The sequence below is a fragment of the Strix aluco genome, chromosome 3, assembly GCF_031877795.1.
Source record: "Strix aluco isolate bStrAlu1 chromosome 3, bStrAlu1.hap1, whole genome shotgun sequence".
NCBI classification, from domain to species: Eukaryota; Metazoa; Chordata; class Aves; order Strigiformes; family Strigidae; genus Strix; species Strix aluco.
In genome coordinates, this window is record NC_133933.1 from 106380438 (window position 1) to 106406254 (window position 25817).

The window sequence follows — 25817 nt, forward strand, 5'->3', positions numbered from 1 at the left end:
CTTTTAAATGCTCCAGCTAATATTCAACTAGTATTTGGGGTTTTGTGAGTTCTTTTGAGGAGAAATTGATCATAGAGGTAGGTAGGACTTTTTGGTGTATCTTCCTTCAGTGCAAGAAAAGTGCACAGACCTGCACTCCTGCCTGTGGTGGTAACCAAGGAATTCAGTTGCTTTGTTAAGCTGTGCACGTGTCCAAATTCAGTCCTTTGTAAAGCTTAGCCATCAACAGTCTTTGGAAGGACTTTGCACACAGCCCCTGTTTCAGGTCGTGCCTCTATTGTTTATCTTATCCTATGCCTAAACAGGAACTTTCTGCTTGTGATACTCATGATGAATGAAATGATGCGTTAAAGAAAACAACTTGGCATGCAGAGAGGATGAGAAGGTAGTCGGTCTTCTGCTTCATTATTAAGCACCTAGCATTCTTTTATTTTATATTACACAGTTGTTATCTACTAAGAAAAAAACAGTTAGGTCAGCCTGTGTAAAAGAATATAAAGATAATCCTATAATATCCTCTCCATCCTGAAAGATGCTGGAAAGAAAATAAACTTGGAAATAATTTGGAAGTTCTTACTTTTTTTTGGAAGTACTTTGTATCTTGTGGGCATCACCAAAGAAAAGCCCCTCTAGAAAAGATTAGGACACAGTGACAGGTAAATTGGTAGGAGAAAGGATCTCCAAGGGAACAGGTAGTGGCAGGAGAAAAAGTGAACAGAGTGCAACAGGCATCGGTCACCATACTAGACTACTCAGAGGTAGCAGCTCAGCAATTTGAACACAGAATAATTCACACACTACAACCTCTGCTGCTACCACCAGCAGCATTCATGCCATGATCAGGTATGCCAGAGTCAATCAAGGCACCATAATCATCTATCGTGTACAGTCACAGCAAAAGAACATGTGAGTTACTAGAAATACGAGTTCTTTGCAAAAGGAACATGCTGATACAGACCAAAGTGGTGAAAAAGATGCAGCAACTGTCACTTTTGACATAAACACATGAAACTTTATAGACTGAAATGCACAATTTATCCTTACTGAAGTAAGTAAAAAACTCCAACTCTCAAAACCACAAAAAAAACCAGAAACACACCACTCAGACTCATGACAGAACTTAATCCTACTACAGTCATTTCCACACATCAGATGACAGCAAGAAAAAAAAGTTTTAAAGTAATACCAAGAAATCACAATGGTGTCTTTCATACACTAATTGAGAAGTTAGCTTGGAGAGGAATCAGCATTATAACTTTGACTGGAATAAGTCTCTGTTAGTCATCTTCCTCACTGCAGAACAGGAAGACCTTCACTTGAACATCTTCAGAAGATCCTTCACTTGAATCTTTTCAAGTGTTGTGACTCCCCTCTCCCCCAAACAGATTATTTAATCCAAATTGCTAGTTAGCAAGACTTTCTGCATCAAGAAATGATTGCCTGAGCCTCAGGAAATGCCTGGAGCCCTCCACACTCAAAAGGAAGCAGGTATCGAATCTGCTGCTCATTTGAGTCAATTATACTGGACAGAGGTGCACATCATCAATCATAAACCTTGAAGCATAAAAACTTGGTCAAAAAAAAGACAATTTTTTTTTCCTACCAAACATACCATTTCAAAACTTTGAAAGTTTCATCTTTTCATTTTATTCAGAGAATAACACAATATTCAGCAATGTCAGCTCAACAATCATCTCAAACAATGCTGCTTTAAAAATTTTTGCAGATGATTCATGAAGAAAAACAAGCCTTTCTTTCTTCCCTGTAATAACAGCCTCATCACAAGGCTTTTCACTTATTACTTCTAATGACAGCCAGTAAAAGAAAGGATTCTGTAGGAGTGGTCTCACCCATGAGTCTGCACATCTTTCATCTCTCCCAGCAGGTATATTCTCAAAGTGCCAAGCTGCTCTGTTTAGATTTAGTGGCAGCTAATTTGAATAGCTTTGCAGATACACAAAAGATGAACTGAGTTATCCTCTCTGAAGGAAGGCAGGAACATGTGAACGTTAAGGGCAGCTCCTCACTGTTCCAGGTGTCATGTCATATATTCTCCTCCCACCAACTTACTGTGTCCAACTTAAAAGCCCATGGGCCTTTCCCTCAACTATTCCAAATGTAAAGCATTTCCAGATTCCTGCTGATCTTCACCTACATTCTAACAGCTGATGGCTTTCTAATGGTTTTCAAGGTAAGGATCAGTAAGATCTCCTATGATTTTGTAACTTCAGCACATCTTTATTTCTTAAAATACTTTTGTTTCCTAGCACAGACATTTCTGGCTGCAACATATCATGCTGCAACAAGATCGTAAACAAATAGTTGAATCTCACCTGGAAACAATTTTTCCATCTCTGTAAAAAATAAATAATGTTTCTTTTTCACAAGGATGCAGACAATTTGTGTTCCTTTTCATACAAGGCAATGCTTGTCCATTAAGTTCCTGTTCTGAAACAGAGCAGGGAGAACAAAAAAGAAAAGCTGGTTAACTTGACATACAGTTTAATTAGAGCAATTATGCCAGTTGCTTCAACTGAACACAAAATTTAAAAAAAAAAATCAAGAAAAAACACCCAACAGATTGAAAATGTACTAAAGTCACACTCCCTGGTCACATTTCCCAAATAAATGCTTATTTGCACTGTGATCGGTGGACACTGCTTCAGGAATGGGGAATAGTCCCTGCTTGGGACTGAAAAGCAGCTACTCTGGAGATAAGGAAATAATAAGGTGACCTAGTTATAAAACACATCTTGTTGGAGCAAAGGGAGGGTTTAAGGGGAATTTGGGCTGAGTCTACTCTTACAAGTTTCCTGTTGCTAAGCTTAGGCAAAGGAAGTTTTTCAGGAGGAGATATTTCTTCCCCACAAAATGCTTTTCTAGCAAACATATTTTTTTTTCCAAGTTGAATCCAGAAGACTTTCCTTTGAACTGTTCAGAGAAATTAGTCAAGTCTTGGGTCTGGTACAAAGCTAAACTAGTAACACTATCCAAAGTACTGCTTGTATGTTTAGAGAAGCTTTTTTTCATATTAAGCTTACTGGAAGTAATTATACATGATACTAAGTGTACTGGAAATAATTATACAACATTATGCATGTAGGCAGATATTATACAACGGTGGTTTGTCTTGAAGTCATATTTTATGTGATGCACAAATGAATGCTTCTGCATGTGATGCTGTCAGCCTTAGAATGGCTTATAGTCCTCCTCTGTGCCACAGTCCCCTGCAAAGGAAAAAGACTGTAGATAGCCCCACACTGCCAGAACACCAACATTGGAACTGAAGGGGAAAAGGCTTCAGCTGAAGACAGTAAACACCTCATAAACAGAGCTGACTTGTCACACTGTTAGGCTAAAGATTACAAGGTGAGAAAAGAGAGTTTACGTATTTATCAGTTTTACTGATGCAGAAGGAAAATATCTTGGATTTCTGTTATAAACAATGTACTAGCTCTATAGCTGATAAGACTAAGCACACAGGACTGGAAATAAGAGCAGATAATGACACTGAAACAACACAAAAATGAGCTGAGTTTAAATGTGGAGAAAGACAGTCACTGAAAATGTGCCCTCGAATTTCAGGTCAAAGAGTAGCATTAGTGGTCAGCTGAAGAGTACTAACTGCCTAATAGCAGCCTACGTTATAATAAAGCTGATCTTAGTTTGGAAATTTTGTGTATGTTGCTGGAAATGTTTACAGTCAATTATACACAGCAGCACACTAAAAGCAGCTGGGATCTTAACAAATACTCAATTCTTTCAAAAAAGTCTCTCAGCAGCACAGTGCTTGCACTATCAGTCAAGTGAACTGGGAGCACAGATCCTAAATAATCCAGACAGGTTTGCCCAGATTCATAAGGCAACAATGTTAAATTTGCTCTGATATAATAATGTTTGCTTCAAAACCAGGCTCAGCTGCCCCAAAAGAAGAAAAGGGGCTAACACCTGGCAGAAAAGCCATTAGGCACTACTTGACCACATTTGTCACTGCTGGGGCTCCTCAGATGCTCCAGCTCAAACTTAAAGCTGTGGAAAACTTGAGGCTGGGTGGCAGTGTGGTGGCACCAACGTTGAATCTTGATCTTTTGGTCCAACTGTCCTCAAATATGCAGGGTGGTACACAAAGTCTCTTTGTCCTCTCAGATCTGAAATAAAGTACAATGCGGCTTTCGCATGAGGGATACGCCTCACCAGACTCCTGTTGCCAAGTGTGAGATTTTTTGACCTCCTGATTTTTCAAAAATGAAAAAGGCTGTGGGATTTTTTTAACTAGAAGACTGTTTTCTTCTCCCTCAAACTAACCCAACAGGCTTTCTCCAGATCTACAACAGTACCAACTACAGCATTGCTTTCAATTAGATCAGCCATTACAAATTCAGCCAAACCCATGAGTTTTAAAAATGTCATGAGCCCCTAAAACCAGCCCATTATAAATTAGGTGCTTGTAATTTTAATTATAATGGTCACTGCTTGTTCTTGTTGTCAGTTCTGCCTTCTGTGTACAAACAGGTCATTAAAAAAATAACCAAGATATAAAATGTTTTACTTTTGAGTGGGTTTACTTTAATATTTGATATTTTCCACTAATGCATTTTAGATTTATTATTCTAATGTGTTGGGAGCTTGTCCTATCTTTGAGGCCCTTCACATCCTGGAAGAAAGACAATTAGACAGTTCTTGTCAGTATAGTCATTCAGTTAATGAAATATCTAATAATACAGTTTGTCCATTAGTGGTCTATACTACAATGAAAATATTTTACTAATTCTCAAACCCTTAGCTATGCAATCCTACTGCATACCAGCCATGCTTGTTGCCGAGGCCTACAAAGAAAGGGCTCTGTGAATGTAACGAAAACGAGGGTCCAGGCATAATGAATTTCAGCTTCTCTGAAGTGAGAGCCTTTCTCTTCATGTTAATGTTTGGTTCCTTAATTTTGTCTCTTAATTTAGAAAACATTTTTAAGTAGCACTGGTAAGCCATTTTGTATCAAATGTAAAATACACACCATGACATACCCCTGCTTCCTCTCTGCTGAGATGAATGCTGTTCTAATTGCCCCCAGGACAATTCCCAGGGAACTAACTCATTTTAAACGTCTTCATTAGTTGGGCTTTTCCTTGGCACAGCAGCACGTGGGCTCCACAGCCTGAGTAGACATGTCTCAGGGAGATGAGGTGAATCTCTATGGAGTCTCACTCCACCCACTCGAAGGATCTCTAGGCACCCGATTTTTTTTGACGTGTGTGCTCTGATCTGTAGTAAATACACAACCGCTTTCACTCCACCGTCCACGTTTTAGGACCGTTATTTAGGCACTCTTAGTCACACCTCTGTCACACAAGGGTCCCTTCCCACCAGCACCACCACCTGTCCGCCCAGACCAGCAAGCGCGACGCCGCCGGACTCCCGCCCCGGCCCGGGCGACCCCTCTGCTCCCACGGCCCGGGGCGCGGTGAGGGCGTTTTCCCGCCGCCATTTCAGCAGGCCTTCCGCAGGAAAGGGAAGGGGTTCGGGGCGTGCTCCGGGAGAACAGCGGGGCAGCGGCGCTCGCACACACGCGGGCTGGCGCTCCCCGAGGCGCTTCCTGCCCCGCCAGCTCCCGGGGCCGCCCCGAGCGCTGAGGGGAAGCCGGCGGCGGCCCGGTGCCAGGCAGCGCCTCGGCCGCCCGCGGCGCGCGCCGGCCGCGGGGCGGGGCCTGCCGGCGGAAAGTGCTGAGTCACGGCCTGACGCGCCGCCGCCGTCACGTGTGGCGCCGGGCTCGGCTCCTGCCGCCGCCGCCGCGGCGCAGAGCGCACCCCGCGCCGCGCAGGCTCCGCTCTCCTGCCCTTCTCGCCGCCGCCGCTGCTCCGCTCCGTTCCGCGCCGCTCCGCCGCGGGCCGGCATGGGGCTGCTGTCGCAGGGCTCGCCGCTGAGCTGGGAGGAGACGCGGCGGCACGCGGAGCACGTGCGGAAGCACGGCATCCTCCAGTTCCTCCACATCTACCGCGCCGTGCGCGACCGTCACAAGGACGTCCTCAAGTGGGGCGACGAGGTGAGACCGCGGCGCCCACCGGCACGGCCTGCCGCGGCCTCCGCCGCCCGGGCGCAGGTGTCGCGGCGGCGGGGTGCGCGCCGTGCCGCGCCGTGCCGTGCCGCTCCGGTGCGGCCCGGGCCCTGCCCGCCGCCGTGCCCGGGAGCGGGTCCGGCCGCGGTTGCTCGGCGAGAGGGAAAAGTTCAGGCAGCCCGGCGGGGCTTTGTTTCCCCCACACTCGCTCGCCGCCGCTGGTTACGCAGCGCGGTTGCCCCGGTATTACTTTGTCATTTTTAAACGCTGAAACAACTTTCAGTGCTTCCGTCGGGCATCTGTAAACCCGCGTGAGCAGCCCCTCGGGAGGTGCGTTCCCGGGAGCGGTGATGCCTGGCAGCACTTGCTCGTTCCCGTGAGTTTGTTTATTTTCTCTGGAGAGAGGTCTCATTAAAGCACGTGTGTATCTAAACTCCAAGGTCGTGCCAGCTTGACCTCAGAAGCTGTTTTTGGGAGGGGAGCGAGGGGAGCAGGGACTGGAGGTGGGCAGGTGGGCTCAACAGTGGCAGCCCTCTCACCAGGATCCAGGTCCCTCCGTGGTCCTGGCTTGCCCCTGTGCAAAGGGACCCACCAAGCCTTGCGTTACCCCAGAGCCTTCCAGGCGTCCGGCGCGAGTCAGCCTGCCTTTTGAACAAGCATGAGAATGAGCGCTCGGGCCATGACTTGAACTTTGTTACAGGTGCTTTGTGCCCAAGGACTGTAACATTATCCACAGGTCTTATGAATGTTGCTGTGTAGACCCGTGCTGAATTGTGTCCCAGCCTGACAGCGCTCTGCGAGTCTCCCTCCTGTATTGATCAGTAGGATTTCCCGAGGGTCCCAGCTTTCCCTGGAGACAGAGAGCAGCTTTGCATGTGCTGTGCTAGAAGCCATCCTTGATCATGGTGTTGGTGTGGTCCAGTGTTTGTCACTTGAAGGTGTCTGTGAAACGACTGCAGGGAATTTGGAAGAGCAGAGTAGGAAGTAATCTGTGTGGGGGCCTGGCCATCACATCTCTGTCTCATACTCTGTTTCCTTTCTGAATGGCAAAGGATTTGTGAGAAAACTTTATCTGGGTGGTAATGGTAGCATTTCACAAATGCTCTTTGCCAGAGGAAAATGCTGTTCCCCTTGGGCACCTTGAGAGATCCTGTCTCTTAAAGTCTGTTCTTTTAAGGAATTGCTCTCATACTTCACAAAACAGGGCAAGGCAAGCATCAGAGCACAGGAGCCGCTTTCAAGAGGAGCGTGGGGGGGCTCTGCTACTAAAAATCTGTCCAGTGAAGAAAATGATGCTGCCAGCATGTCTACACCACAGGGTTTTGCAGCCAGAGTGGTGTGAACTCAGAAAATTTAAATATACTTACACAATCTGTCCTTGTCTGACGTCTCTGTGTTCCTACATCTTCACTCGTTGTACGAGTGAAGTTACGCTGACAGAAGAGCATCACAAACAGCTTTAAGTTTAGGAATATAGACAGGGCAGTCTCCCTATTGCTCTGAGACTTAGCTTGAGGGTTTTCTCATTAATCTTTAAGATGGGGTACTCATTTTTCAATGGGTGTTACATTTTAGTTGTCCTTGCTTTCTCAGGGTGAGATTTCACAAGATAGCTAAAGTTGGATCTTCTAGCAAGCTGGTTCAGCTTCCCTCCTGTTGCTTCAAGCTCGTGTTTATTCTGCCATCCTTGCATTATTACTGGCTGCACAAGTTCAAGAAGTTAACCCAGCAGAAAACTCTTTTCCCATTCAGTTTTCTTGGCTGGTTCATTTTCTCAGCAGGACTTCCGCTGTTTCACAAGTTCTGCTTAATGTGAGGAAAGTAGCAGGAGTGTGTGGAGGAAAGGGGCAAGCAGAACCGGCCCCTGCAGCACCCACAGCTAGTCAGTTGGTAAGCTTAGCCGTACGGTGAGACTGCACCCCAGGACCCTCATTCTTCCTTTGGCCTGGGGACTGTACTGAAGAAAGTATTTATGCTTGGTAAATGATGGTGTATTAATGTTTAAGGAGATGCGCAGTTTTCTTCTGTCATGCCCAGTGTGGCAAGAGACAGAATTTTAAGAGAAATGTGATTATAGCCATGATTCTGATAATGGAGGTGAGAGCCGTATTTGAAATGCCTGTGACCATTCAGGTAACCTCTGACTTTAACAAATGGTAATAAACTCAGGTGTGGCCACTTATCTTTATTCTACTGTATTACACAATTTTTTTTTTTTTACATAGCATAGCATTTAGGAGTATGTTAATGTACCAGATACTTGTTGCCAGTCTGTTCTTGTTGTGCAAACACAAAAACATACCTGTCTTCATAACTTAATTCAGCAGTGCCGTAGACAGACTAGTGGGGAAAGCAGTAAATTTGTTTCCCGTTTTCCCCCTCAGATACATAGGTATTAGAAAGTGGTGCCACATTTACATGCAGCTTAGATGAATCAACTGACTAATTGCACAATTTTCATAAAAAGCCTTTTGTGCACTCTGACCTTCAAGTATAAAGTCATAACCTGAGGGTGTTTTATTGTTTTAAAAACCTCTTGAAGATAGAAATCAAGAATGAAGATGACAGCCCACATGTAATGGTAGAGATGAAATCAGAGTAAACAAAATTACTTTTGTGTTCGAGAGATGTTTCTGAGATGGTGTTTGGTGAAAGATGTATTTTTTTACTTCATTTTTAAGGAATGCTTATGAGGAAAAAAACAACTTTCTTAGCACATACTGAGTTTGTCTTTCAGGGCAGACGTGAATACTTTAAAGATTGTCCCCAGCTAGATGATGCCATTGTGAAAAAGAAAACCAGTGTTTGCTTGTGAGTATAGAACTAACTTTTGCTTTGTATCTGTTTTCAACAGGACTCCACAGAGCTGTGGAGTTCAACAGACTCATTACAGAGCTGTGGTGGTCCTTTGCGGTGTTCATAACCTCTAGGGGCTCCGTTGCCTGTGCTCTCGGGGTACGAACTGTGGGAAATTGTGATATGCTTTCTGTTCCTTGGGTGCCAGACAAAAGTGTTGAGGCTAAGAGCTAATGGAGCAGGATGGTGGCATTTATTTTGAAGGAAGCGAGGCAGCGTCACAACTTGCATTGCAAGGTAGCGTTCCCTGGGGCTCCCACCCTCTCCTGAGTAAAGAGCTGGAAAGGTCAAAACAGTGGTTCTGCTACCTCTTGAAAAGTCAGCTATCTTCTCACTTGCAGGGCTAGTAGGACCAAGGGGTTTGCCGATCAGCCGTTGTCTCTTTTGGGGGCAGTTCTTTCTTACTCTGTTTTCCACAACCATGAAGTCTTTGCAAGAGTTTAAAAAAAAAAAAAAAAAAGCCTACAAATTTGAGTGTAACAGAGTAAGACTTGCTTAAAAAAAATGTTTCTAAAGGTCTCTTTGAACCTGCATTTGCAGGTAAAGGTCCTTTACCTCTTAATCATCCTTCTGCCTCATTTAAAATGGACAGTTGGCCTCCCTGTTTATGCTTGGCTTCTCCTGACTGTGAAAAATACAAAACACTGAACTGTCTCATTATCTGTCATCAAACCACTCCTTATTATCCTTGCCTTAATGCCTACAAAAATTGGGCAACAATTAGATCTGCTGACGAGACCCCATCGCGCTAACCAGTATGGTCACATGGTCTCCTTGTGTTTTCATCTTCCTCTCCCATCCAACAATGTGTGCTTAGCTTTGGTTTTGCAGAGTAGTGGTCATTAAGTTGGGGGGGGCGTTTGTGCAGCAGATGCAAAAACCTGCAACTTTCCAGCACTGTTTTAAAACTCCAGTAGAGTTAGTAGGTACTATGTGAAACAATTAGTTTGTACAGCTTGGCAGATGTTAGTGGTACTAAAAGAGTTTAAAGGTTTTTCGAGAGTAAGGCAAAGCCTATTATGCTGCTTCCCAGCTTTTGTCCCAAAAAGCTCTCTTCTGTGCCAGCGCATTACCAGTCTCCTGTGCTGTTCAGTGCCTCTTGTCTGCTGATTGCATTCCTCTAGCTGATGGATGTTGCTTAAATTTCACTTTGCAGCTTAATGCGGACACTCGGATCAGACAAGTGGAATGGCTGACCCTTGGCTAGTCTCACTGTCATTGCTTTGTGCTGAGCGGGCACACGAGCGTACAAATCATGACACTTCATGCGTAACTACATATGCATATGTATTCATACATGCGTGTAATCCTTGTTTTCTGCTGTCTGTTTTGCTGCTAAATGGGACAGGTTGGTTGTTCTTCAGGCTGTTCACATATCTGGACTGCAAAGAAAGGATATAACTAAGAGTTGGGAAAGAAAAATTGGTGAGGACAAAGAAACAACAAAGATTAAGGAGGAGCTGCTTTAGCATATGAAAACGTTGAGAAAGGTGTGCTGGAGGGAGATCCACTCAAGAAGGAGGGGTGTACAAAGCAAGCATGGGCAAAACTTGAGTTTTACTTGAAAGTGTATGTGAATGAAGTGGTAATCTGACTTGCCCAGCCTTTTTTAGTGAAATTGGACACAATGACCCTTCTGTTGTGTATGAGTCTTGTTCCTGTCAGTGTTGGGACATAGCACACAATAAACATCTTCAGCTTTTAGAAAGTAGTTTTCTTCATGGAAACTTGAAGTGAAATTTGGAGGCCTTTAAAATAGGTTTGATAATGAATTGTATGAGGCAGCATGAAAAATGTGCCGCTGCACTGCTTGGAAGTTGAAGTCTTCCTGACTTAAGTGGGTTTTTTCTGCCTGTTACCTCTTTCTCAGTCTTTTAACCTTCATTTGGTCTGTCTTCTGTACTTTTGATTCATTCCCCTCCTTATCTGTTAGTTTTTTAATTATGCTTTGTAAATAAGTTAAACAAGAACTAAAATGAATAATTGCTGCTCAACACTTCTTGTGCAAGAAGTGAAGCAGCCCTTCTCATATGCTGCAGGAAGAGAGGCTAGAGGTTTCTTAGCAGAATGTCCCAAAGTTGTTGCTTCTGGTTAGAAGATGCATGACTCTCTTTAAAGCTTTCTTCTTTTTTCCTAATGAAATGCTGGGCTGTGAAAAGAGCTGCTTTTAGTTTTGAATGATTCTTCCCAGGGACCTAGCTGTTGCATTAATGTCTTGCTGTAGTTTACGGCCTGTATGTTTCTTGTTTTTTTCAGGAGAAGTAGCAATGTGTACATCAGTGATGTTTCATTACAGTCTACAGAACTTCAGATTGATAAAATAAATTGCTACATGCTAAGGAAGTCGATTTGGGTTCAGATGCACACAGTTTGAGGCTCCTATTTGCTGTCACCCATTTAAAACCAGGAGCAAAGTCTAGCGCATTTTTTTAACAGTGGTGAATCTAGCTCATCAGCTGCATAAAATAAGTACAACTACTGTCCCTAAAATACACAGATGAAGTTTTAGTCATCTCCTCACTAAAAAACAAGTGAGGCTTGATGGACACACACGTGCACATGGAAATGTTCAAATAGAGGTAAGAAAGGCCTATGATAAAAGAAGCAGTAGGTTCGGAGAGCATCATGGTGTACAGGAAAGGTGATGTTCTTTTTCTCATTTCACAAGAAATTTGGCTAACCTAATGGAACAGAAAAGCAGCAGATGTCCTTTTAAGATAATTACTTTACAAAGCCTAGATGTCCTGTGGAACAAGATGACACATAATAGCTTTGAAGCAGAGGTAGACACATGGATGACAAGAATAGACAGTTTATTATGGTTTCTTTAGACTCCACGTACTACAAGATATATGCCCCTCTATCCAGACCACTTACATAAGTGTCAAGTGACTCACGAGGTTTCTTTAATGTTAATCTGCAACTTTCTAACTAGCTTTTTACTGTATATGTTACAAATAAAACAATCACAAAAAAGCTTTCATATTCTCCTGACTGTCAATAATAGATCATCTTTAAAAAAAATTCAGCCAAGTTATTATACAGACTCATACTCAATATTATGATGATCTCACATTTTCACTTTCACTGCCGCAGTATGGTAGTGTGCAGAAATTGCTTTGTTTTAAAGCTTTTGCTGGGAATCTTGTGCTTATAATAAAGCTAGTGTAGCCTGAAGTCTTAGAAAGTAGTTTTTTACATTTGAGCTTTTGCCATTTTAAGAAAATCACTTTTAATCCCCCCCTCCCCCAGCAAAATTCCCTGAACAGAGTGCATTTTTGAATTTCTATCATGCAGAAATTCCTTATGATGGCCCCCTGCCAAACGGGGCATGTGTGGATGCATCTGAATGGGAGCTGTCTTAACCGATGTACTTGCCTGCTTGCCGCGTGGGGGAAGCAGCACTCGTGAATGATTTGGTTGGTTGTCACGTGCCTGCCTGTTCATCCTTTCTTTCTGAGCTTTATTTGGCTAAATAAAGGGACAGTGGCATTATTTGTTTACAAACAGATTTAGTGCTTACTTAGTATGTTTTGTAGCTGCACCTGCTATTTATCACAGTGGTCTTTCTGGGGCAGGGTCTGAGGGTGTGATGTTAATGCATCAGCTCACGCTGCTTGACAGCCTTGAGTGTATATTTGCAACCTCTAAAATGAGTTACACTAATGCATGCAAATATAATTCCTTAAATCTTGACTTGAACAAGATAGGTGCCCTTGAACACTCTCCATGTTTTATTCCTTCCCTGGATGCTTTGGCTGACAGTCACAAAACTGCTTTTTCTGCCTGGCTTTAATCGTCATGTCACGGAAAACCTAAACTGAATTATATCTAAACCTTCTAGCTCTCAAAATGTGCATGGTGTGTTAACCTCCCTGATGACTGATTATTTTGCTTCAGCTCCCTCCTCACTTCTTCTGTGGCTGGGTGATAAGATAGACATAGATTGTAGTGCAGCACCACTGACTTACCTGTGAGCTTTGCCACTGGATGTGTTGTGCATGTGACAGTGCAGGACTTGCTGTAGTTTAGTGAGATGCTTTTTCAACAGCTAGTTTTGCAATTCATGGAAACCAGTTTGGAGCAGTATTTTTTTTAGGGTTCTTTTTTTCGTAAACAAGCTGCAATTTGTCATAAATAGTGACCAACTTGCATTGATTTCCTCCTTTCCAGTTTCAGATCTTAATAAGAAAAGCTTAAATTATTTACTGTTTGTATATTTCTGAAAGAAATACTCTGTGCACAGTGAACTTTCTTCTGTGCATGTCAAGTGAATTGCTATGGTCTTGTCATGGGATTGTTGTCTATTGTAATCCCTCTTTTGCCATAGGACTACTTCTGCTTGCTGTGCAGATGCCTTATTTTAGTTAACAATACGAGAAAGGGTGAGTTAGAAGGACAAGTACAGGAAAGATTTTATTGTTGATTGTTTGTTGGTTTTTTTTCTTGCTTTCTGATGCAAGAGGCAACTTAATCTTGCAGCATCTTGTTTCAAAGTTGAATAAAAGGTCTCTTACTAGCCCTTAAAAACATCTAGCCTGTGTGGAATAGAAAATATAGCTGTGCCAAAAAAACCCCTTGTTCTTTTCTGTTTTAAATCTAAAAATTCATAAGTGAGTGTCTTAAATTTCTGCAGCAAAGACAACTTTAAAACTAATGTTATCTTAGTCTTTTTTTTTAATAGTATTAACCTCAGGTGTTGCATAGTACAGCAGTCAGAGACACTTTGTTCTCTAATGCACCACATCTTGTTCTTTATAAGCATGCAAATAATTATAACCTCTAGATCTTAGTTTTCAATAACCTAGTTTCCTGGTCTGTGGTATGTGCAGCACAGGACATCCTGTAGTCACATCATATCATGTGCAGAAGAAGAAAATCTGCACCCCTGATGTCGTTAAGTGACAGGGGGAACAGGCAGGAGCACTTAGCTGGGGCTGGCTGTGTTGACCGAGATGAGAGCCCCTGCATCTTAATTTTCTTTATCAATGGTTGTCTTTAATGTGGTGTAGAAGTTCTTTGGGTTTTGCTTATCATCAGTGTAATATAGAACATCAGTTGTTTTTAGGGCATGGTTTCTGTGAGTCAGTTTTGTATAGAGCTGGAGATGGTGCTTTGTTCGTTGGATTGGCCAATTCCAATCTGCTTGATCAAAATTAAGCATTTTAGGAAATATGTATGAATCTTGGTTCTGCTGTTTGTGGCAGGTTTTTGAAATTATTTCTGTAGCAGAGAACACCCATGGTGATCTCACGAGCATGGAAGTGCTCTGCCTCATGCCAGTGTGCGGTTTAGGAGCTTGCTGGCTAGAAACAGGGTAACCAGCCTCTGTGGCACTTCCAGACTTGTTTTCCTCGGAGATTTGCTCCCTCAGGGCTTAGATTCACCTTTGTGGGCCAGTAAACGTTTCATTAAAGGTGGATTACCAGCTGGTTATTACTGTGGCTCCATGTTTTATCACAGCAGTGGTGAGAAAATAAGTGCATTAAACAAAATTCTTGAGCATTATGCTCAACATCCATCAGAACTATGTGTACCTATGGAAGAAATTTGATTTTTCCATCTTAACACTGAAAACTTGTGGCAGAGGTTCTTTAACAAACAGATTATTAAAACTTTGTTCTCCTGTAGACTTGTCATTTTAATGATGTATGGTATTTTAATGGTGCGTTAACTGAGCAAGATGGAGAAACTCCTTTTTTTCTTGCTATAATGGAGCTTAATAACTAGTGAAAAGGGTTTTGTTTCTTTGATGCTCTTGAGAAGAAAGTTTACCTTGATTTTGTTTTCCACTGTATATGTACATATATGAAGCATACAGCATGAAAATACTTATATTGAGTGTTGTTGTGACTTTTAGTAACAGTAAACAAAAGCCATGAGACCTCATTGGGTGTTTAGGAAAAATTTGCAATTTCTCTTAAAGCTCTGGGCCCGAGGGAAGGTACATATGAGGAGACCGCTAACAATTGCTCCAAGTACATGTGGCAATAGTTTCCTAGTGGAAGAAGAAAGAAACTGTCAATAAGATTGTCCTTGAAGAACATTAGTGATCTGTAACTCACCTGTGATCAGGGGTGGTTTTTAGAATCACAGAATGGTTTGGCTTGGAAGGGACCTTCAAAGATATCTAGTTCCAACCCCCCTCCCATGGGCAGGGACACCTTCCACTAGATCAGGTTGCTCAAAGCCCCGTCCAACCTGGCCTGGGACACTTCCAATGAGGGGACATCCACACCTGAGATGGATGATCAGGAGTGTGATAAAAGGCGAACACAGGGAACTGTTCTTCACAGGTAGTGTACAAACTTGCATTGCTTTCCTCTCAAAAAAGTTCTTCAGATCATTCATGAACTATTTTCCTCTGTTATGTAATCTGCCGAGCACCTTCTGAGCTAACCAAAGTCCAGACTGTACGCTTACCTGTGTTTTCATATGCAGAAATAACTTGTGGCAAATACTTTGAATGTTAAAACGATTTTAACATCAGAGCAGAGGCTTTACTCTCAACTGTTAGACAGGTTTTGTTATCAGTATACTTAGCATGATGGTGTTAAATGAATGAGGAGGAGTTTTGATATTGGAAAGCAGACCACTGCCAAGGCAAGTATTTGGATGGTGATGGTGATACTATATGAGATGTGCATTGACTTCAGTTCTCCTTGTTCGTTAGAATTGTTATTAAAGAGTCTCTTGACAAATATTTCTTCATCTTTAAGTAGTGTGTTTTATGCAGATACAATATGTGTAATTATGGTCAAATAACTCAGGCATTCAAACACAATTTCAGACATGCTTACCTGTTTCCAGAATGATCATATTTTGCTTTGCCACTGGGCAAGTACAGCACAACTGTTTGGCTTAATGCACGGAGAGTGGTTTGGCTCCTCCCCAGCTGAAGGTCTTCAAAGCCTCACTTGTGGTTGTATTTACAGAAGCGACATCAAAGAATTTTTAAAAGCCTGAAATTTCCTTGGTAGCCAACTCTGAGAAATAATAGTGACAAGTGAAGTAACACTGTTCTGGGTGTTGTCGTGCTGACAAGCTAATGGTACATGCTCCTTGCCTAGAAGATACGGCAGGTGAAGTGGAGCTGGCGTGGAAGTACTCTGTAGATGCAGTATATTGCAAGTTAGTAGCTGAGAGGAAGGAAGCCTGTAAAGAATGTTTTTTCTTTGTCTTGGCTCGTGGGTAGATCAATTATGCTCAGATTATTTGCTTTAACTGAGAATTTATTTACTTTTTTAATGCATTTAACTTTGAACCTTTTTTTAGGCTTGCTCTGCATGTGTGTGTGTGTATTTACAGCTTTTACTTTGCAACCATCCTGGCCAAACTGTTGTTCGTTCTCCTGGTAAGGTGCCACAGCACTTCTGCAAGCCAGACAGACATGGACTGGTCAAAGAGGCTCATCCACCGGAGCAGTGCTGAGCATGTCTGTCTGCAGGGAGAAGCTGGGAGGTCATCTCTTGTCCTCAGCAGCCTTGCAGAACATGCCAGCCAGAGGGTAGGGAAATGCTGGGTTTGCTGCAGGGTGAGAGCACTGGGTGAGCGTGCGAGCCCAAAGTGGCCACCTTTCTTACCATGGCGGGGTGTGCTTTCCTAGCCGGCTCTTTGCAAGGCTCCTTGTGAGCCATCTGCATCAGTAATTTGACCTGACATGTATTTTGCTGCTTGCTAGAGAGACTAGTTAAAATTAGGGAGAAAAATGAACTCTGAAGAGCTTGGCAAAACGATGAATTATGAATGTTGGGTGAAACCCCGTGTATTTGGTTTTCAGACTCTTGAAGCTCTGCCAGGCATGCTGATGCTTTCAGCTTGGCTGCACTTCTCTGAACTTTTTTGTGGATAGAAAACATGTGAGAAGTCTGAATGATGAGCTGAAGTTAAATGTAAAAATGTGTGAACTCTGAATTCGTTTCTTTCTTTCTAGCTGTAGGCTAAATCTTTTGGTGAGCTTAAATTAAATTCTTTAAGGATGCCCATTCAGTCAGTCCCTCTGTTGGCAAGATACTCTGTGGGTTACTTGGAATTGTTGGCAGCCATCTGAAGTTTTTTTCTTTTCTCATTAAAATTAATGGCAGATCTTCTGTGTATTAAGACAGCTTTGAAGATTTAGTTGATGTTTCTGGAGGCAGGAGTTAGTAGTTGTTTCTAATGCTAGATGCATAAATGCAATATATTCACTACTGCACTCAGATTATGAAACATCTTGATTTCCTTGTTTTTTCCTTCTTGGCTTAATGTTTCTTTACACTTTTGGCTTATTTTCTTTTGTGAAACTTGCAATATGGTTTAAGGAGAAATACAGTGTTCTCACCACCAGTTCATTGCAGTTACATTTGGAGAGGGGTTTTTTAAGACAGGAGGTTAATTACATTAACATACATAACAGTGGACAAATGTTCAGCTTTGGGGTCTCTCGAAGGTAGAGAGCAGTTCCTTTGCCCTCCCTTCTGCTACTAGCCCACGCGTGATGGTGCGGTGGGAGGCCAGGCATGCAGTGGGCATGATGTTCATTCACACATCCGTCTGTATGATTTGGAGAACAGTGCGCTTCAGTACCTCCTCTAGACTGGATCTGAGTGGGGATGATGCTTTTCAAAGCAGAAGGAGATGATGTTGAACATGGTAAGAAACTGGAAGGTGTGACAGGAGTCCATTTTTCTTGTCACTTTTAAGCGTCACTGGAGAGACTGGTACTAGGTAACAAATCAGTGCTGGAGTGTGTTCTGGTTGACTGTAGTATGTAGTTATGCAGATAATTGTGGCATAATACCCACAAACCACAAAATACACCACATGAAGAAATGCTGTCTTGCACAGAAACTAGAAATCATTATTTTTCCGTACGGGATCAAAATTTGATCTTAAAAAAACTATAGAGAACATGTACAGTTGCTGAATGAGTTCCTCCAGAGTTTGTATCTAATCGGATTCTGTAGAATTACAAACACTCTTGGATAATGCTGCTTGTGATTTAATCGCAAATCCCAACAGAAGATTATATTTGTTGTTTTGGTAGCAAGCAATAACTCTTCCATGAACATTGAAGCAACCAAAGAGCATGAAGCCCACAAATCCACTTACAGCATGCTGGAAAACACTGCACAAGTTCCTTGTTTTGACAAGCTGTTTTCCTGTACTCATCAGACTTCTGTACTAGATAAAGTTGCCACGAGTTAATACACTGCAACTTTAACGTTGGCAACTTGTGTGAGTCAACTCCTGGGGCTGGAGCAGTGGTGTTCAGTAAGTACTGGTGGCTGTGGTTCTAGGCAGTGTTGGAAAACAAAACCAAGGAGCACGGTGCAAAACCTCTGACAAGTTCTGTCTGTAGAACTGCAGCCTGATTTTTTTTTTTTTTTTTTTTAACTACAGATTGATGGAGTTGTGAGTGTCTCGAAGACAGTGGTTTGAGACCCTCTAACAAAAGGCATTGCATATCACCGCTAGTCCAGCTGGGGGTTTTCAAAGCCATCACCCTTGTGATGCATTTCCATGTAGGACTTCTGCTTTTATGTGGCACATCACACCTGGGGCATTTTTGTCTTTTACACATCCCGAACAGCAGAGAGCATCCCAAGCCAAATAGGTGTAGGGAAATAGATTGTGTCAGTAAGTACTGAAGGGCTATAAGGTCCAGGCAGCTGTTAGGTTGCTATACTTGGTAGGGCTCTAAAAGTCGTTAGGGGCAGGCGCTTTGATAGCAAGTATGCGTGAAGATTAGAAAGTTTGACATGAGGGTGTTCCAGGTTTGGCTGCTTTCAGATAACCTCTGTTAGGGAAACAGTATTCTCCGGTGCTCGGAGGCAGTGTTGGCAGTGCTGTTGTTGGCGGCTTGTTGGGTTGAGTTCTCCACTGGGTGTGTCACTGGGAGTGGGTGTAGGTCACAGCCTGGGGCAGGGACAGGGGGGAGGAGGCAGAGGTTCTGGGGCAAGGTACGATGGGCAGGAAGGGAAGAAAAGGTGGCAGCAAAACTGAATCAAGAAGGATGGAAACCCCCATGCTGTGCCAAGAGCTGGAGTGTGTTTAATAGCAGGACTGATGCTATCTGTAACAGCCATGGGCTTTCCGTGGCATAAATGAGACTCTGTCATGCTAGTCTTAAATAGCACCGACAAGTGATGGGTGTAAATGGATGTCTTGTTTGTAGAATTCTCTGGGGTTTTTTGTTTGTTTTTTGTCAGCAGCAGAGACTGTAAGTCATCGGATGACAGAGGGATGTTTGTGGTTATTAGCTTGCATAGGGTTTTAGGTTTTTGTGTCTGAAAAACAATGTGGAGGCAAATAGAAATTCAAGAATCTTCTTGCGAAATATCCACAATTGGAAATAGAGGGGAAAAAAAATTCAGGGCCAATTTCAAGGAATTTCAGTTCTCTATTCAAGGTGAAATAAGCATGCAGCCATCTTCTGCAGTATTGTTTACTGCATTCATAGTGATGATTTTTAAGCTTCTGGTAAAGATAAAGTTTCAGTCTAACATCCCTTTTTTTTTTTCCACTTGATGCTTAAAATTATGCGCCAATGTGTTTGTGAACAAGATCTTACCATTTAATTGTTTATTTTGTTTTTATTATTTACAAGGTGGAATATATGTTAGTAAAATTTGACCATGAGAATAAGAAAGTGCGCTTGGTGCTCTGCGGTGAAGAAGTTCTTCAAACACTGCAAGACAAGGGGGAGAAGGTAAACCCCAAGTGAGTAGCTGTTTCCTGTTTTGCTTTTTCTTTTTTTTTTTTTCCCCTCTCCTGTTAGGATATTGTACAGAATTTTGTAGACCTGGCTTAACTTTCAAGTCTGCTGTTGGTAAAACTGTATGCTACAGATACAGAAAGTGAAAGGTTTTGAGCACACTTGCAGGCAGTCCAGGCACCTTGTGTGTTACGACTTGAAAAAAAGGAGGATGTAATGGTGTGCCCACAGAAGTTGCAGTTTAGGTATTTGTCTTGTCTTGCTCTGGTTTTGTGTCTGTGTGTACACAGTAATCCCCTACTACCTCTCTCCTGCCCTATAAAGCATGTGTGTGTGTGCACTCGCCCCTGTATCCCTGACTACAGGAGCGAGTGAGGGCTGTATAGGGAGGTCTGTTGTCTGCAGGAGCACTCTCCCATTTTTGGCAGAATTAGGAAGATAGGTGTAAGGACAGCAGAGCAGTTCTTCCCCATCCTCTCCCATGCTGTTTTCAGGAATAACTGGATCATATCCATACTTCAACTAGCCAGAGAAGTGTGATTGGCCTTTTAATTGATGGAGCAGAGAAATGAGACAAGATACAACGAAGTGCTCTGGCTAAAGAGAGCCAAAAGCAGGTCACAGCTTATAGGAACATGGAAGGGCTTTTGTGCCCTGGGCCAGTCCACTTCTTTCTAGGTACCTTAACCTCGTCTTCCAGTATGGCTTCTCTGTCTTCCTCAGTAGAGGGACTACTGAAAGCCTGCAAGAAGGAATCCCTTTGCCTTTAGGCTCAAAACTGCTACTGCCAGAAGAAATATAGGGGAGGTATGGCTCTGCCTCTGCTAGAGTGTGCTCCATGGAGATGTCATGGCTTCAGAAGGGAATGAGAAGATATTACTTCTCGGGGGTGACTAGGTACACTCAAACTTCATTTCATTTCTTAAGCTAATACATTTGTGAAACATGACCAGGTGTTCACAGACAGTAGAAAGAAGAAATTGAGCATAATTTTCGCCTTGCCTTGTACTATGGAAGCTGTTGAATGTTCTGTATATTCCAGTTTGAGTTAAAACCCCAAGAAACAAGGCTTGAGACGGATACTGAAGGTAATTGCAATTTGACATAGGCAAATCCTACTTATTGCACTACACAGCAACACTTCCTACTGCCAAACTGTGCCTTAATTTCTTTTCACTGCCTCCCGGTGGTGAGGTACATTGGAAGATACATTGTGCTACTCTACCAAACAATCAACTTCAGGAGATTTTTCTTGCAAGTTGCATTCATTTTTGAAATTTTTGCAAATAATCCATCTTTTCTGAAGTTGTAGAAATCTTTAAATAAGGCTATTTTATTATAGTCACCCAACACTCTGGCGACCAGAATATGGAAGCTATATGATTGAAGGGACACCTGGGCAGCCGTATGGGGGAACCATGTCTGAATTCAACACTGTACAAGACAATATGAGGAAAAGACGGCAAGAGGCTGCTTCTGTGCTGAAAGAAAATGAGGCTGTTTGTACTGTGACATCATTTCCAAGGTAAGATGGTTGCTGAAATGTAATCCTGTGTTTGCTATTCTCTTTATACGCTTTCTCTCCTTATTGCATATAGCTAAACTGTAAAATGAAACCAAGCAAAATACAATCTAGTTAAAGTACTTTGACTTAACATTCTGGTGTTTCCTAAATTTTTTTTTTTGCAGTGAGACAAACAAATAAGCATACTTTATATTTTTAGGTTACTTCTAATTTGTGATGATTTTGTATTAGGAGAGAATACCTGAACATTTGTAAAATAATTGTATGTAGTCTGCCATCTTGAATTGTTGTGGTGTATCATATATAAAAGATTTCACTTGTTTTGCAACCTTTGATCTTTATAAATAGCAGTTTTGTAAAACATGGCTAACCTGATCTATTTCTTAACACTACTTTTTCGCTAAAGCATGTGCAAACTTCTGTTAGTGGCTTGGAGCACACAGTAGAACAGGAATGTGATTATCTGTACAAAATGAAAACTTAAAACTTCTATAATACTGTACTTGCTGAATCTAGAAAGGAGCACGCCTCTCCTTACAAAGGGTAGATTTCCTCCTTTTTATTGTTGTAAAGAGACTTGAAGAAATAAAATTCAGGATGTACTTTATTACCTAGGAGATACTGTACTTTGTGACCTTTCTTTCAGACAGTTCTAGGCAGGGATTTATGTTCATTGTAACTAGCCTGGTTGGTCAAATGAATGAAGATAATTATCCTTAAAATATTTAAAAAATTGCTCTGCAGTAGAGGAGAAGCAGCTGGCCTTACTGGCTGGTTTCTTGTATAGGACAGGATGCAGTGACCCTAAATTCTTGCTGACAGCAGGAACAGTACAAAATGTGACTTAGCAGCGAGGTTCGTTGTGCCCCATGAATGCTATTTTAAGAACACAGTGTTGACAAAATATGCTTCCTCTTCATGGGAGCTGTACTAGATACCTTTAAAGTATTAAGAGCTTATTTAAAGTCCAATAGTTAAGTAGTTCTGAGTGTGTTACAGAATAACTTTTATTTTTTTCCCTGCAACCTTACAAATAGATTGTGTCATTTAATAAATTTTGTATATAAACATTTCGTACCCAGTTGTGCAAAGAATAAAGGGAGAGGAGTTGTTCATCATGTTGTAGATAGAGAGAACTACTCTTTAAAAATCACCGTAAGAGCAATACATTGGACTTCAGTGAAAGCCAGTAAATAATAAAATGTAGTTTAATACTTACGCATCATCCCAAACACAGTTTCAGTCTTCAGAAATTGCTTTCCCTAGGCTATTTAGTTTCTTATTTCTGCCTTTTGCTTTCTTGCCATTCGAGTCCCTGTTGGTTTGACTGGAGTCTTGCTATATTTCTGAGATTTTGTGGGTTTGAGGGTTTTGCTACATTGTCTCTACAATAACATGTACATATGCCTGTGTGCATCTGTGCATATACATGTGTGTATAATTAAAAAAAAAATCCATGCATCTGAAAAGACAAAAAAGCTCGTTAGAGTGCTGACAGAAGAAAAGTAAAGTAGGTTTATTCAGATTAAAATAATTCAGTTAAAAATTAACAAACCTGTAAATGCTTAAATAATAAAAAATATTAGCTTAGAAGCTAAATGAGTATCCCTAGTTCTTAAATTTATGAACCCTCACTACTGGACCAGAAAGCTGTTTTCCTTGAGGACTGGAGTGATGCGGTTTACAGTGTTGCACTTAGACAAGTAATGAAGTTGGGTTTAGATGTTGTAGGACAAATTGTATACTTAAACCAGGAAGAAGAAACCAATAGTGAAATACATGTTGAACATAAAAAATATTTCTAGAAATGTGTCTTCTGATATTTTGAGTAGTTTGCTTGTAATTGTATCAGTTAGCTGTTTTTATACGTGCAAATACTAGAGCCTCTCAAGATAACACAGTCTTTGTCCTTTATACTGTGCATCACGGAGAAATTAATCTTCTGCAACTCTACCTCCAACTTCTCAAATGCTCCTTTGTCCCAGTTGTACTGAAAACCTACTTATTCTTGTTTCAGATGACTCTTAGCTTACAATGGAGGTTCCAAAGGAGAAGATTTTATTCTGATTTACTTGCAGTATCCCTCAGCATTTTACACCTAATAGCTGTAATTTTTCTTTCCTTACTATGTTTCTCTCATTTATGGTTTTTTTCAGAGTTCTAAAATTGCAAACTGCTGTGGGACTTGGGATGTGTGTATCACTTGAAACTACCTCTAATTCTTAGAGTTGGTTAGATACCTCTCTTTAACAGGAGTAGGTTGTTGGGAGTAGAGCTGGATAAATTACTTTAGCAATCAGCCTTAACCTGTACTCTTGAGAAAAGCTTTAAGGCGCAGAATGCAGATGTATGTCAGTATTAATGTCAAGTGCTAACACAGTAGAATATGTGTGTACTCTGCATAATACTGTGAAGTTTCCTGCTTCAGCCACTGAAAGGTCCATGTTTACTGTCCAGTGATAGAGTAGTGGTTTAAAAAAAAAAAAGTCTGTTTTAACCACCACAGAAGCTGATGGTTGGCAAGTGCTGACCTATCAACGGTAACTGTTTTAAGACCTCTTTCTGTCAATTCCACATGCATAGGTAGCAGTCTTGAAAAGCGCTTCAGAAATACTCGTGGTAGATGCAAGTTTTTAAAAATCTCTTTTTATTCCTTTGTCTACTGGAATCCTAATCTCTGATCTTCTGACCATTTTAAAATCACAGTCTGTTTTCATTACAGCTTGGATCTCATTGTTGTGTTGCATAGGTTAGGGTGTCCTGGGTTTACGCTGCCAGAATATAAGCCAACACCAGTAGAAGGAGGAGCTTCAAAATCCCTCTTTTTTCCGGATGAAGCCATCAATAAACATCCTAGATTTAGGTAAGAGTATTTGAGGAGTGTGAATGAGAAGCTGAATATTTCTCTGTGCCTAAATATCATAGGCATACCTGCAACTTCTTTACTGGAATAGAGAGCTATGTGGCTAGTTGCAGATATCACAAGGACTTGGACAGAGATGGTTGTTATGATACGTAGTTTCTGTCAAAGTGACTTAAGAAAGAAAACTGTTAAATTCAAGTAACTTTATATAGTAGTTCACACCATTACGGGGCAAAAGGTGTTGATTATGCTACTGCAAAATTGTTTCCAGTTTGAAATCCCATGGCCAACCACTTCCATCACAGTTAATCCAGCTCTTGCTCAGGTGTGTCACAGCAACATCTCACTGTGCTCAGTAACTTGCAGTAGTTGCTCTGAAATGGAAAATGGTGTCAAACAATTTCAATAGTCTGAGAGAGGTTTTCATTGGTAAGGTGAGACTTAGGAAAATGAAAACAATTCTATGTAAAAACTAAGCATGCCTTTTCACTTGTCCTTGTATTCTTCAGGTCAGTAACTTTTTTACTTCTGCCTACTCTATCATCATAGTACTGTGAGGTCCATCAAAATAAGACTTACTTTACTGAAGAAAAATTCAGTGTTGTATCTGTCATAGTCTGTCATAAACTAGAAAAAGAGATGTCCTGAAGGAAGATGCTTAAAATAAATAGCAAGTTGACGTTCTGAAACTCTAAGAATTGCTGAGAAACTAACTGTAATAACATTTGCATAAAGAGAAACTTCCAGATGTTTCAGCAAACTCTTTTTTGTTGTAGTACACTGACCAGAAACATTCGGCACCGAAGAGGAGAGAAGGTTGTGATAAATGTACCAAGTGAGTAAATTCAATCTATCTTTTTTCTTCTTCAAAATAGTTGTTCAATCTAATGCTCTGGGTTACTGAGTACCTGCATTTTCCACACAGTATTTAAAGATAAGAACACACCATCACCATTTATCGAAACGTTTCCTAATGATGATGGAGAAGCAGCAAAGGCGGCTAAGCCGGACTATATATACATGGATGCTATGGGTTTTGGAATGGGAAACTGTTGTCTTCAGGTAAAATACGTCTGCTTTCAAGATGTTACTGAATGTTGTCTTCCCTAAATGCTTCCGTTTTTAAGACTTGCCTTAAATCTGATTTCTCTAGCTTAATTCAACTGATGTATTTTCAGGGTGGTAAAAGGGGGAATAAAATAACAAATTTAATCTTATGCTTGGTAATCTAGTCTTAAAATTTAAGTTTGCTTGCATTATGTTTATTTTCCGCTAATGTTCAAATGTAATTGGGTGCTTTGCTGAAAGGATTTCTTGAACTGTTCAAACCTCATTTGGTCAAGCACCTTCTCCTGGAACTCCAGCACTGTTCAAGTGTGAAAGATCATCTTCCACTCTGGTCATCTTTCAGGCGTGACCAAAGGACACGGTGGGAATGGAGACTGAGCTGTCCTGTAGGAATATGTGGGGTTTTTTTGGTTACTCATTTGGGGATTTTTCCCTCTTCCCCATTCTTAGAACAGCAAAAACAAGGAGTGGAATATCTTTAAAAATAAGTAGCTTTCTCCTTCTGTGTAACTTTATTTAGAAATAGCATGAATTCCTGTATAAAATTTCTCATTGTTAAATATTTTTAGTTACCTGCTAAGAAGTCTTCTCGCTGCTTGTGCCATGAACCTACCAAATTCACCTGGGTAGCTGTCTTCTGTTACTGCAGGCTGGGAGACATTTTTGGTTCTGTTTTCACCCATTAACACATGCCCACTTCTTACTGTTTTCATTCACTTGTCTGAGTTACTACTATTTTACAGCACCTGGCTTTAAACAG

The 25817-nt window shown here is 41.5% G+C and overlaps 1 protein-coding gene and 1 long non-coding RNA gene across 4 annotated transcripts in view; one reads left to right on the top strand and one right to left on the bottom strand.

Annotated features, from left to right (window-relative positions):
- Nucleotides 1-401: 401 nt before the first annotated feature.
- On the bottom strand, nucleotides 402-5634 carry LOC141921862 (uncharacterized). Of its 2 annotated transcripts, none has more exons than XR_012622802.1 (3): nucleotides 5022-5634; nucleotides 2334-2448; nucleotides 402-1554 (listed from the first exon to the last, which is right to left on the bottom strand). It is a non-coding gene; the product is annotated as an uncharacterized LOC141921862 (long non-coding RNA). The 2 variants fall into 2 exon arrangements; XR_012622803.1 differs by having other exon boundaries at nucleotides 5012-5634.
- Nucleotides 5635-5770: 136 nt separating this feature from the next.
- GCLC (glutamate-cysteine ligase catalytic subunit) overlaps nucleotides 5771-25817 on the top strand; it is a 34909-nt gene continuing 14862 nt past the window's right edge. The window contains exons 1-6 of one of the 2 annotated variants that reach the window (XM_074819888.1): nucleotides 5771-6037; nucleotides 19494-19606; nucleotides 20944-21126; nucleotides 23876-23989; nucleotides 24766-24824; nucleotides 24915-25051. In XM_074819888.1, coding sequence (XP_074675989.1) covers nucleotides 5888-6037; nucleotides 19494-19606; nucleotides 20944-21126; nucleotides 23876-23989; nucleotides 24766-24824; nucleotides 24915-25051 — 756 coding nt within the window. In that variant the 5' untranslated portion in view covers nucleotides 5771-5887. Of the gene's footprint in view, nucleotides 6038-19493; nucleotides 19607-20395; nucleotides 20499-20943; nucleotides 21127-23875; nucleotides 23990-24765; nucleotides 24825-24914; nucleotides 25052-25817 lie in introns of those variants that run through there. The other variant, XM_074819889.1, reaches the window with a different exon arrangement.